The following is a 13981-nucleotide window of genomic DNA, read 5'->3' as shown; positions in this document are numbered from 1 at the left end:
GATACAAAGGTAGGTGGAGGAGCGGGTAGTGTTGAGGAAACAGAGAGTCTGCAGAGAGACTGTGCAAAGAAGTGGCAAATGAAATACAATGTTGGAAAGTGTACGGTCATGCACTTTGGTGAAAGAAATAAATGGGCAGACTATTAGATGGGGAGAGAATTCAAAATGCAGAGATTCAAAGGGACTTAGGACTCCTTGTGCAAGATACCCTAAAGATTAACCTGCAGGTTGAGCCGGTTGTGAAGAAGGCGAATGCAATGTTGGCATAGAATATAAAGGCAGGGATGTGATGTGGCTCTATAATGCACTCATGAGACCACACTTGGGAGTATTCTGAGCCGTTTTGCGCTCCTTATTTTAGAAAGGTTTTACTGACGTTGGAGAGGGTTCAGGGAAGATTCACAAGAATGATTCCTGGAATGTAAGGATTACTATATGAGGAATGTCTGGGAGCTCAGACATTGCTTGGAGTTCAGCAGAATGAGGGGGGATCTCATAGATACATTCCAAATGTTAAACAGATTAGATCTGGCAAAGTTATTTACCATGGTAGGGGATTCTAGGACAAGAAAGCATGACTTCAGGATTGAAGGATGTCCATTTAGAACTGAGATGTGGAGAAATTACTTTAGTCAGAGGGTGGTAAATCTGCGCAATTTGTTGCCACGAGCAGCTGTGAAGGCCAAGTCATTGGGTGTATTTAAGTCAGAGATAGATAAGTTCTCGATTAGCCAGGGCATCAAAGGGTACAGGGAGAAGCAAGAATGGGGATGACTGGAAGAATTGCATCAGCCCATGATCGAATGATGGAACAGACTCAATGGGCCCATTGGCCTACTTCTATATCTTATGGTCTTGTAATACTCCTAGCATTAAAATATACACATTTCAAACTATCCAATCCATCTTACCTGTTATTTTGATTTTGCCATTCAATATTTTACCTGACATCTCCCTTCTGGTCTGATCCTTCCCTTACTGATCTGGTGCTCTGGTTCCTAGCCCCCTGGAAAACTAGTTTAAATTCTTGTGAGTAGCATCAGCAAACCTCCCAGTCAGGATATTGGTTTCACTCTAGTTCAGGTGCATCCCATCCCTCTTGAATAGGTCACCCCTTTTCCAGGAAAGGTACCAATGATCCAAGAACTTGAAAGCCTGTCCCCTGTACCACTCATTGATCCGTGTTTTCACCCACATTCCTACCTGTACTAACCTGTGGCACTGGAAGTAAGCCGAAGATTACTATCTTGAAGGTCTTCCTCTTCAAACTCTTTCCTATCTCTATATTCACTGTGTAGGACCTCTTCCTCTTTTCTGCCCATGTTATTGGTGTCGGTATGCACCACCACCTCTTGACAATTCACCCTGTCCCTTGAGAATATCCTGCAGCTGCTCCGATACATTCTGGACCCTAGCAGCCAGGAGACAACGTACCATTCTGACTCTTTTGTGGCTATAGAATCTCCTTTTTGTCCCCTATAACTACCACACTGCCTAACTGTATCCTTCCCTATTGAGCCTCAGAGCCGGCCACAGTGCCACAAGTCTGCTAGCTGATGTTGTTACGCCCTGAAGGGTCATTCCCCCCTCCAGCAGTATCCAAAGAGTTCTACTTGTTGCTGAGGGGAATGGCCACAGGAGCACCCTGAAATGGCTTCTCTCTCCTGGTGTTCGCCCATCTACTGTCCGAAACCTCTAATCTGGTTGTGATCACCTCTTCAAAAGTCCCATCTACAATATCTTCAGCCTCCCAAATGATCCTCAGTATATCCAACTCCAGCTCCTTGACCTGGTCAGTCAGGCGCTGAAGTTGAGTACACATCCTGTGGGTGTAGTCTTCAGGAAAACCATCAGGTATCCTGAATTCCCACATCTGACAGGAGGAGCATTCCATCCTGAATACTCTGTACTGAAACAAAGGCTTGCCTCTTTTTATCAGTGCCTCCGCCTGTTCAAACCCAAGTCTTCCCACTCTTTCACTGGCACACTCCCAACAATGGCCGCTCCACTTGACCCCCTTGTCCCTTTTATTTGCAGCTGAATTTAGGCTCTAACGCTAGCACTTACCATGCTTACACAGCCAAAAGGCCTCAAAAGGGCAGTATCCATCACTAAGGACTTCCTGTGGCGACCCATTTCCTGACACATCCGAACCGGCTGACAATTAGATAGCCTACGGGGGTTTGCGAGCACAGAGCTTTGGAGCCTCTGCGCCACGGGGGGGGGGGGGGGGGGGGGCAGGTTGAGGGAGGCTTAAAAGTGAGGCTGAAGATTTCGAATAAAGTTTTTCCTTCGACTGCAGTTACCGACTCCGTGTCGTAATTTTAGCGCTGCATGTAGCACACCGCTACAATTGGTGACCCCGACGGTCCAAACGATTTTTGGACCAGAAATGACCGACGCCGTCTCTGTTCATGCGGTTTCGTTGAAACTGCCGGGTTTCTGGACACAGCGACCGAACCTATGGTTCCAGCAAGCCGAAGCCCAATTCCACGTTCGCCAGATCACCTCAGAAGACACCCGCTACTACTACGTGGTGAGCTCCCTCGACCAGGACACAGCGGCCCAGGTCGTGGAGTTCGTACAGTCGCCCCTGGTAGACGGCAAGTACACAGAATTCAAAGCCCTGCTCCTCAGGACTTTCGGACTCTCACGGCGCGAGCGGGCTGCCCGTTTACTGCACCTGGATGGCTTGGGCGACAGACCTCCATCGGCTTTAATGAATGAGATGTTGTCTCTCGCCGACGGACACACACCCTGCCTCATGTTTGAGCAGGCATTCCTGGAGCAGCTGCCCGAGGACATACGCCTGCTGCTGTCCGACGCGGATTTCAGTGACCCACGGAAGGTGGCAGCCCGGGCAGACTTGCTGTGGAACGCCAAAAAGGTGAGTGGGGCGTCCATCGCACGGATCTCCCAGCCACGCTCCCAGCAGCAAACCAGTCCAGGCCCGGCTGCAGAGCCCGCCAACCCCTGGCCCAATGAACACTGGTGCTTCTACCACAAGCGGTGGGGCGCAGAAGCCCGCCGTTGTCGCCCACCCTACAAGTTCCCGGGAAACGCCAGGGCCAGCCGCCGCTGATGGCTACGGCGGCTGGCCATCGGGATAGCCTCCTGTATGTGTGGGATAGAAGGTCGGGACGCCGGTTTTTGGTCGATACTGGTGCCGAGATCAGCGTTTTACCTCCGACGAGTTACGACACCTGCAACAGGGCACCGGGTCCCCCCCGAGGGCCGTGAACGGCAGCACAGTAAGGACCTATGGCACCCGTCAGGTGCAGCTACAGTTCGGCTCCAGCCAGTTCACGTGGGACTTTACACTGGCCGCCATAGCCCAACCGCTTCTGGGTGCGGATTTTTTGCGGGCTCACAGCCTACTGGTCGACCTGCCCAGGAAGAGACTGGTACACGCCGAGACCTTTCAGATGTTCTCCCTGGGTGCAGCCCAGTTGCCAGCCCCTCACCTCGGCTCCATCACGCTGTCCGACAACGACTTCACCAGGGTCCTGGCGGATTTCCCATCGGTTCTGGCACTGCAGTTCACAGCGGCCATGCCCCGACACGGCGTACAGCACCACATCCCAACCCAGGGACCACCCCTCCATGCCCGCACTCGGTGGCTTCCCCCGGACAAGCTCCAACTGGCGAAGGAGGAGTTCCAGAGGATGGAGGAATTGGGGATCATCCGGCGGTCCAACAGCCCATGGGCCTCCCCCCTGCACATGGTGCCCAAAGCGACGGGAGGCTGGAGACCGTGCGGCGACTACCGCAGGCTGAACGAGGCTACCACACCGGACCGCTACCCTGTGCCGCACATTCAGGACTTTGCAGCAAACCTGCACGGCGCACGGATCTTCTCCAAGGTAGACCTCGTCCGAGGGTACCATCAAATCCCGATGCATCCTGACGACGTCCCCAAAACGGCTCTCATCACCCCATGTGGCCTTTTCGAGTTCCTCCGCATGCCGTTCGGCCTGAAGAATGCCGCACAGACGTTCCAGCGGCCAATGGACACGGTGGGACGGGACCTGGACTTCGCGTTCATCTATTTGGACGACATCCTCATAGCCAACAGCAGTGGTCAGGAGCATCTGTCCCACCTCCGTCAACTCTGTGCCTGACTGAGTGAGTACGGTCTTACAATCAACCCTGCCAAATGCCAGTTCGGACTCGATACCATTGACTTCCTGGGCCACAGGATTACTAAAGACGGAGCAACCCCTCTGCCCGCTAAGGTAGATGCGGTCCGCCACTTCCCCCGACCCACCACAATCAAAGGCCTTCAGGAATTCGTAGGTATGGTCAATTTCTACCACTGCTTCCTCCCTTCAGCTGCCCGGATCATGCGCTCCCTGTTCGCCCTGATGTCGGGTCCGAGCAAGGACATTACCTGGAACGAGGAGTCCGCCGCCGCTTTCGTTCAAACGAAGGAAGCTTTGGCGAACGCCGCAATGCTAGTACATCCCAGAATGGACGCCCCTACCGCCCTCACAGTGGACGCATCTAACACGGCAGTCGGTGGGGTGCTGGAGCAACTCATCGCAGGTCGCTGGCAACCCCTGGCGTTTTTCAGCAAACACCTGCGGCCACCCGAGCTCAAGTACAGTGCTTTCGACCGGGAACTGTTGGCGCTCTACCTGGCTATCCAGCATTTCAGGTCCTTCCTAGAAGGTCGGCACTTCACCGCGTTCACGGACCACAAACCGCTTACCTTTGCATTTACAAAAGCGCCCGACCCCTGGTCGTCCCGCCAGCAACGCCACCTGTCCTACATCTCTGAATACACGACGGATGTCCAGCACGTCTCGGGTAAGGACAATGTTGTGGCTGATGCGCTCTCTCGCCCTACCGTTCATGCCCTTTCCCAAGGGGTAGACTTTGAGGCACTGGCAGAGGCACAGCAGGCAGATGAGGAGATTCCAAGTTACAGAACCGCGGTCTCCGGTTTGCAGCTCCAGGACCTGCCCGTGGGCCCTGGTGAGAGGACCCTACTCTGTGACGTCGCCACCGGCCAGCCCCATCCCGTCGTCCCGACAGCCTGGCGGCGCCGTGTTTTCAACTCCATTCATAACTTGGCGCATCCCTCATTTCCAGCAGGTTCGTTTGGCACGGACTCCGCAAACAGGTCAGTGAATGGGCCAAAACGTGCATGCACTGCCAGACGACCAGGGTGCAGCGGCACACCAAAGCCCCATCGCAGCAGTTCCATCCCGCCCACCGGCGTTTCGACCACATTCATGTGGATATCGTGGGCCCCCTGCCAGTGTCGCGCGGAGCGCGGCACCTCCTGACTATCGTGGACCGGTTCACAAGATGGCCAGAGGCAGTCCCGCTCACCGACACCACCTCCGAATCTTGCGCCCGAGCCCTGATCACCACCTGGATATCTCACTTTGGTGTACTGGCCCACATTACCTCCGACAGAGGCGCCCAGTTCACCTCCAGCCTGTGGTCAGCTATGGCCAGCCTTTTGGGGACTCAGCTGCACCTCACAACTGCCTACCACCCACAGTCGAACAGGCTAGTGGAGCGTTTCCACCGTCACCTGAAGTCGGCCCTCATGGCCCGCCTGCGAGGAGCCAACTGGGCGGACGAGCTTCCCTGGGTCCTACTCGACATCCGCACAGCGCCCAAGGACGACCTGCACGCCTTGTTGGCCGAGTTGGTATACGGCGCGCCCCTGGTCGTCTCCGGGGAGTTCCTACCAGCCCCACGGGGGCAAGAGGAAGATCCCGCAGCAGTCCTGGGCAGACTACGCGAGAAACTCGGTAACCTGGCCCCCATACCCACTTCACAGCACGGGCGGAAGGGGTGGGCATCGGCCACCGCTGCAGCGGCCATACGAGGGGCCGTTTATGGTGCTCCGGAACAACGGGTCCATGTTCGTGCTGGACGTGGGGGGAAAAGAGGAGGTTTTCACGGTGGACCGCCTCAAACCGGCCCATGTGGACCTGGCGCGACCGGCCGAGTTTCCAGCACCTCGGCGCAGAGGCCAACCTCCCAAGCAGGTTCCGGCCTAGACTGTGGACATTGGGGGGTGTATCGCCGGTTCTGGGGGGGGGGGGGTTATGTGGCGACCCATTTCCTGGCACATCCGAACCGGCTGACAATTAGATAGCCTACGGGGGTTTGCGAGCACAGAGCTTTGGAGCCTCTGCGCCATGGGGGGCAGGTTGAGGGAGGCTTAAAAGTGAGGCTGAAGATTTCGAATAAAGTTTTTCCTTCGACTGCAGTTACCGACTCCGTGTCGTAATTTTAGCGCTGCATGTAGCACACCGCTACATTCCATCCCCCAGTTCATGCCTAGTTCTCATTGCTACCATCAGGAAGGAGGTACAGAAGCCTGAAGGTACACACTCAACAATTCAGGAACAGCTTCTTCCCCTCTGAAATCTGATTTCTGATGGACATTGAATCCGCTAACACTATCTCAATACCCCTTCATTTCTATTTTTGCACTAATTTAATTAAATTTTATATCAATATATATATATATATAGTGATATTACAATTTAATATATACTTATTATAATTCGAAGTTTTCTATATGTACTGTACTGCTGCTGCAAACAACAAATCTCACAACATATGCAGGTGATGTTAAATCTGATTCTGAGAATGGGATAATTTATGCAGTAAAAAACAGTGTAGTAAATGAACCTTTATGCAGCTCTTGTCTTTGTTCCAGATGGAGCAAATGTTTGGTAAACAAAGCTTTTGATACTTTCATCTGTTTCAAAGTCTGTCTTTGGCACCAATTTTGGATAAAAATGTTTAAAATATTATGTATTTCAGATGTACTTGCACCTCAATACCCATGGCAATCAAATGACATGCCCCTCAATCTATTGCCTCCAAACCACAACAATGATTTTATGTTGGAACCTCCTGGTCATAACAAAGAGAACGAAGATGATGTGGAAGTTATGTCAACAGATTCTTCAAGCAGCAGTAGTGACTCTGACTGAAGGCAGTATGCCCCATTGTTCAAAACAAAATTTTTGCTGTTCCTATTTGATATTGTTGATGCAGAATTGATATGAACATATTTATATTTTGATAATCTTTGTTGTGAGATGGATAAAATTCTGTACACGTGTGAAGTGATGCTTAAAGACATGTCTTCTGCAGAATTTAACTTGTTATCCAGTTATTTTTGATTGTAGAAGATAGTAATAACACTATAAAGTAAAATATCCTGGATCAATTTATTCTGTAGACTTCCAAACCCTGAAATATAGAGCTAAATTGCTCTGCTATATGTTAATTACAGCATTTTCTCTAGAAAAGGTGGAAATAAGTGGTTTCTCCTACAATAAAATTCTAAAAATTCGAAACTTCAGCAGAAGTTTATAATGCAACATAATGCAGAAAAGAGAACTGAAAAAGAAACCAAAAATAGCAACTTATTGCAACTTTTAACTGCCGCGAGAATTAAATGAGAATTAGTGAGAATTAAATACATTTCATAAACCATTTAAACTGTGACAAGAAAGGAAGCCACAACCCTAGTCTAAAAATTACGCTATTACAGGAATAACTTAGCAACTATGTTAGAACTGGTTTCCCAAAATGTTGACAATTTCATTTTCCCTTCTCCCTCTCAAATGTTTGACATCTCGTCTCTTAGTCCAGACTCTTTTTATATGGACAATTAGACTGATTAGTTCACTGTGATATTACAGTACATTTTCCACAATAAAAAAGTTGTTTGTACAAAATATTGTTTGAAATGTATATTTTGTGATTAAGTATGTTTTCTATATTGTAAATAAATACTGTCTTTTACACACAGATAATATTCATGGTTTTACTTATGGAGATATTTTTAACTGATCTTCCATACTTGAGAGCCTTCCCAAACTTCTAAGGAGCCTGCAAAATCATACGCCTCAATGGGAACCAAGGGTCCAAGGAATTGGACCATGGCATGAATAAGGTTGTGAACTCCTGATGGGAACCAAATGATACTCTCCACACTTAAATGATTACCACCACAATCAGATAGTCATCCCTGCTCCACTGATAACTGTTCACACATGCTATTGTTGGTTTGTGTGGTATTTTCAATTCAGTTCAGTTTCAGTTTATTGTCATTTAGGAACCACAAATGCAATGCAGTTAAAAAATGAGAATGTTCCTCCAGAATGATATCACAAAAGCACATGACAAAACAGACTACACTAGAAAATCCACATAATGTTTGGTAATCCCCAAATCCAGAGTCCAGAGAGGCTGCTGTGTATTAATATCACACTACCATCTTAGCGCATTCCCCGGAAAGGAGCTCCAAACCCACCAGACAAAACAAGACTACCCAGACACACCAAGTCAGAAGACCAACTCTACCACCCAACAAACCAACAACTAAAGCTATAAGACCTACACAAAACTACATAGTTACATATAATTGTAGTTAACATACAATTACAACAGTGCAGACAATATCATAATTGATTAAAAAAAAACAGACCATGGGCACAGTAAAAAATAATCCAAAAATGTTAAAAGACTATGATTTCGAAAGAAACCGCCAGTTTCAAGTCCTCAGGGTCCCGATAGATTCGTCATCTCACGCAGGTGGCAAAAGGGAATACCCCCGCTATGGACTTACAAGGTGCTGCCGGACTCAGCCTCACAGACGCAGCACACAATGAAAGCTCCGTCAGACCCAGCCTTGCATATGCAGCACAGAGTGAAAGCGCCCCGACCGCAGCGGATTCAGAGTCCGTCGAAGCTCCGACCATTCCCTCCGGCACAGCTTCTCCGAGCACAGTCCTCTGCCGAGCGCACTATGACGCCCCGCCAACGGCCACCAGCAACGCGACCCCGAGGACTGGAGGCCTGTTCTTCTCAGCAGAGACCCGGACCCCTCAGCAGTAGCAACAAAGAAGGCCTTCCTGATGCTTGTACAGGAGAGAAAACCCTTCCTATCCATGAGAAACAGCTGGCAGCTCACACAGAGAAGCTCTTCACTCAGAATTGTGAGCTGCTTTCAAGTGTGGGTGATCTTGTTACTCAAAGAGACCATAAATCTGCTCATGAGAGGAAGTTCTCTGCTCAATGGAAACATCAAGCTTTTCCTTAGCATCTCTCTCTATTCTGGGACCTTCGAGAGCCACATTGTGGCTAGTGCAACACTATTATAGTTTGGGGTGCTGGAGTTCAATTCTGAGGTCATCTGCAAGGAGTCTGCACATCCTCCTCATTGAATGTGTGGGTTTCCACCTTGTGCTCTGGTTTCCTCCCACAGTCTACAGAGGTATCAGAAGGTTAACTGATCATTGTAAGCTGTCCTGTGGGCTAGGGTTAAATCAAGGGTTGCAGGGCAGTCCAGATTGAAGTGTCAAAATGGCCGATTCCACACTGTATCTCTAAATAAAATAATAAAATAAAACTACAGAGCACATCTCCAACGGGATCAGGCTGAGACTGCACAGAAACAGAAAAACTTCATACAGTATCATTCTCTACACAGAACCGTCACTTGAGAGGTATTACTGGATTTGTGCTAAGGAGTTGAATGTCATGGTTGCCTTGAACATAAAAAATAACGGAACTATTCTGTCCCATATGCCTGCTCTGCCATTGTCTATTTTCCTGGAGCAATAAAGCTATCTCTTGATCCCTGATAAATCCTACAATAAAATAGACCGCTCCAATGTATGTTGCTCATTCTTCACAATGCCACTCTATAGTGGTGCTGTGGGATGTCAAAACGCAATGATGCATTTTGGTCATTGCCACCTTCAATCCCATTTCTGCCTCCCGACTCTCTGTAATCCTAGAATTCCTAGGGGGAGAAAAGTGGCTGCTCCCAAACTGCCAAAGAGAAAGCAGGAAATAGTTACACTCAAGCTACATATATTTATGGCAGAGCAGCAGTAAACATTGTCTTCTGTTGATCAGTTCAAAGGGACTGTCGTAATCTTAATGAAATGCAATCAGTATCTATCATTTCTGGCAGCATCTGCCATTACAAATGATGATTGTCTCCTCCAGCCTGTTAAATGTGTTGCACTTCAGAGGCCACCCTTCTGTTCCCATTATTTTGGTGGATATTATATTATGCTACTTTTGTAGGGTTGACCTGTATGTGGGGAATACAGGGGATTGAAAATCCATTGGTGGGGTGTGGATGGGAGGTTTGAAAAAGTTAAAAATGTATATGAGAACTGTACTTTCAAGCCTTCACAGAACATTATGTGAAGCAATCTTTTTCAAATTGTTCTATAGTGTGGGGAGTTCTCACTCTTGGAAAAGACAATTTGGGTCATCTTTCAGGCTCATCTAAAGCTGGTTCAGGTGTGTATCTCTTGGCACATACGGTTCAAACAAAATTGTGAACCCTTTGCAATTTTTCTGCGTTAATTAGTTATAAAATGTGGTCTGATCTTTATTTAATAGACAAACAATCTGCCTAAACTAATAACACACCAACAATTGTACTTCTCATCAATACTGAGTACACAGTCCAGGTTCAAAAAAGTACATGAACCTCTGGGGTAATGCCTTCTACAAAAACTATTTGGAGTCAGGTGCTCCAATCAATGAGATTGGAGGTGTGAGTTGTAGAGGTGCCCTGCTCTATAAAAAAGACACACAAAGTCAGGTTACTGACAACCTGCTCAAGAAAGATCTGTTTATGTGCACTATGCCTCAATCAAAACAACTTTCAGAGGACTTTAAGGGAAGAATTGTAGAGATGCATGGAGCTGAAAAAGGCTACAAAAGTATTTCTAAAGACCTGAGTGTTCATCAGTCCACAGTAAAAGAAATTGTCTACAAAAGGAGTAAACTCAGTACTGTTGCTACTCTCGCTAGGAGTGGGTGTCCTGCAAAGATCACATCAAGAGCACAACGTGCAATGCTGAAGGAGATGAAAAAGAACCCAAAGGTAACAAGTAAAGATCTGTAGAAATCTCTGAAACTTGCTAAAGTCTCTGTTCATGTGTCCACCATAAGAAAAACACTGAACAAGAATGGTGTTCATGGAAGGACACCACAGAGGAAACCACTGCTCTACAAAAACTTGCATATGTCAAGTTTGCATAAGACTACCTGGATGTTCCACAACACTTGTGCGACAATGTTCTGTGGACAGATGAGACAAAAGTTTAACTCTGGCAGAAATGCACACCGCTATGTTTGGAGGGCAAAGGATACTGCACCCCAACACAAAAACCTCATCCCATTTGTGAAGCACGGTGGAAGGAGCATCATGGTTTGGGCTGCTTTGCTGCCGCAGGGCCTGAACGGCTTGTAATCGTTGATGGAACAATGAATTCAAAACTGTTTCAAGACATTTTACAGGAGAATGTCAGGGTAGCAGTCCATCACATGAAGCTCAATAAAAGTTGGATGATGCAACAAAATAATGATCTGAAACACAGGAGTAAATCAACAACAGAATGTTTTAAAAAGGAGGAAATTCATGTTTTGGAATGGCCGAGTCAGAATCCAGAGCTTAACCCAATTGAGATGCTGTGGCATGACCTGAAGAGGGTTGTTCATTTAAGGTATCCTAGAAATATTGATGAACTGAAACAGTTTTGTACACAGGAATGGTCTAAAATTTCTCCTCACCGTTGTTTAGGAAATGTTTAGCGGAGATAATTGCTGCCAAAGGTTCTACCAGTGATTAAATATAAGGGTTCGCATACTTTTTCCAGCCCGGACTGTGAATGATGAAACAATGTATTCAATAAAGGCAAGAAAAGTACAATTGTTTGTGTGTTATTAGTTTAGGCAGATCATGCTTGTCTATTATTGTGACCTAGATGGAGATCAGACAACTGTAATTCATGCAGAAAACAAGGTGATTGCAAAGGGTTCATAAACTTTTTTCTTGCAACCGTAGGTTGTTTCTGCTAGTAAGTGTTTCATTGAAGAGAATGGAAAATCTCTCCACTGAATCCATTTACATCAATGGCCACCTTATTAGATACACCTGAGAACCCGATGTGGTCTTCTGCGTCTGCTGTAGCCCATCCACTTCAACTTTCAATGTGTTGTGCATCAGAGATGCTCTTCTGCACACCACTGTTATATAGTGTGGTTACTTGAGTTACTGTCACCTTCTTGTCAGTTTGTACCAGTCTGGCCGTTCTCCTCTGACCTCTCACATTAACAAGGTGTTTTTGCCCAAAGAATTGCCGCTCACTGGATACCTTTTGCTTTTTGCACCATTCTCTGTAAACTCTAAAAGCTGTTGTGCATGAAAACTGCAGGAGATCAGCAGTTTCTGAGATACTCAAACCACCCTGCCTAGCACCAACAATTATTCCACAGTCTAAGTCATTTAAATCACATTACTTCCCCATCTCGATGTTTGGTCCAAACAGCAACTGAATCTCTTGACCATGTCTGCATCCTTTTATGCATTAAGTTACTGCATTGTGATTGCTTGAATAGATACTTGCATTAAGGAGCAGCTGTACAGCTATACCTGACAGGTCACCACTGGGTGTATATGTTACATTATCTGGCTGCCAAGGTCAGTATGCCTCCAGGGACTGCCGTGCTTCTGCGATCAACACATAGCTGTGTTGTCAGGTATCTTGTATTAAATGCTTGGAAGACCATGAGGCATTACAATAGAATTAGGCCATTTGGCCCATTGAATCTGCTCTGCTATTCAATCATGGCTGACATATTACCCCTCTCAACCAATTTTCCTGAATTCTCCCCATAACCTTTGATACCCTGACTAATCAAGAACCTATCAATCTCTGCTTTATGTATACCCAATGCCTTGGACTCCACAGCCATCTGTGGCAAAAAAAAATCCCAATATCTACTAGCCTCTGGCTAAAGAAATACCTCTTCTTCTATGTTCTATGGTGGGAGTTCCCACCCTGGGGGGACTCCTCAGTTAATGGTAGGGGTCCACGGCATAGAAAAGGTTGGGAACCCCTGCTCTAAACGGCCATGTTTCTATTCTGAGGCTGTGCCTTCTGCTCCTAGACTTCCACACTACAAGAAACATCCTCTCCATGTCCATTCTAATAAGAACTTTCAATATTCGGTAGGTTTCAATGAGATCCCACCTCATTATTCTAAACTTCAGTGATTACAGGCCCAGAGCCATCAAACAGTCATCATATGTTAACCTTTCCATTCCCAGGATCAATCTCGTAAACCACCTCCGGACCCTCTCTATTGCCAGTAAATCCTTTCTTGGATACAGGGCCCAAAATTACTCACAATACTCCAAAGCAACAGACGCAAGATGCTGGAAAAACTCAGCAGGCCAGGCAGCATCAATTGGGAAGAGTAAACAGTTGACGTTTCTGGCTGAGACTCTTCATCAGGACTGGAAAGAAAGGTGAGCAATCTGAGTGAGAAGGTGGGAGGCAGGGAGGAAGAAGTACAAGGTGGCAGGTGATGGGTGAAACTGGGGGAGGGAGAGGGGTGAAGTAAAGAGATGCGAAGTCGATCGGGGAAAGAGATGAAGGGCTGGAGGAAAGGGAATCTGATAGGAAAGAAGACCATGGAAGAAACAGAAGGAGGAGCACAAACAGGCAGGTAAGGAGATGAAGTGAGAGAGGGAAACAGGAATGGGGAATGGTGAAGGAGAGGGCCTCATCTTCTGCTGTGAAGAGGCCACAATCATGTTGGAGGAACAACACCTTATGTTCCACCAGGGTAGCTGCCACATGATGGCATGAATATTGATTTCTCGAACATCTGGTAAATGCCACCCCCCCCCCCCCCACCATTCCCCATTTCAAGCCAAGACCACCCTTCATCAGAACTGGAAAGGAGGGGAGAAGAAGCCAGGATAAGAAGGTGGGGGAGGGGAAGGAGTTCAAACTAGGAGATAGGTGAAGCCATCACTGAGAGGAAAGGAAGGTGGGTGCAGGAGGGGGATGAAGTGAGAAGCTGGGGGGGGGGTGATAGGTAGAAAAGGTAAAGGGCTGAAGAAGAAGGGATCTGATAAGATTGGGGAGAGGACCATGGGAGAAAGGGAAGGAGGAAG

General features: G+C 47.6%; 2 protein-coding genes across 2 annotated transcripts in view; one reads left to right on the top strand and one right to left on the bottom strand.

The window, feature by feature from the left end:
• The window catches only part of med4 (mediator complex subunit 4), a 46479-nt gene extending 33189 nt beyond the window's left edge, over window positions 1-13290 (top strand). The window contains exon 7 of the mRNA XM_059967855.1: window positions 6796-13290. Within this exon, the coding sequence (XP_059823838.1) occupies window positions 6796-6968 (173 nt within the window). The 3' untranslated portion in view covers window positions 6969-13290. The remainder of the gene's footprint in view (window positions 1-6795) is intronic.
• Window positions 1-13981, bottom strand: part of nudt15 (nudix (nucleoside diphosphate linked moiety X)-type motif 15) — a 44545-nt gene that overhangs the window by 20338 nt on the left and 10226 nt on the right. The window lies entirely within an intron of this gene.

This window comes from Hypanus sabinus, chromosome 4, assembly GCF_030144855.1.
Source record: "Hypanus sabinus isolate sHypSab1 chromosome 4, sHypSab1.hap1, whole genome shotgun sequence".
Lineage (NCBI taxonomy): Eukaryota > Metazoa > Chordata > Chondrichthyes > Myliobatiformes > Dasyatidae > Hypanus > Hypanus sabinus.
Note: the sequence above shows the minus strand (reverse complement) of the source record. Positions and strands in the feature narration are given on the sequence as shown.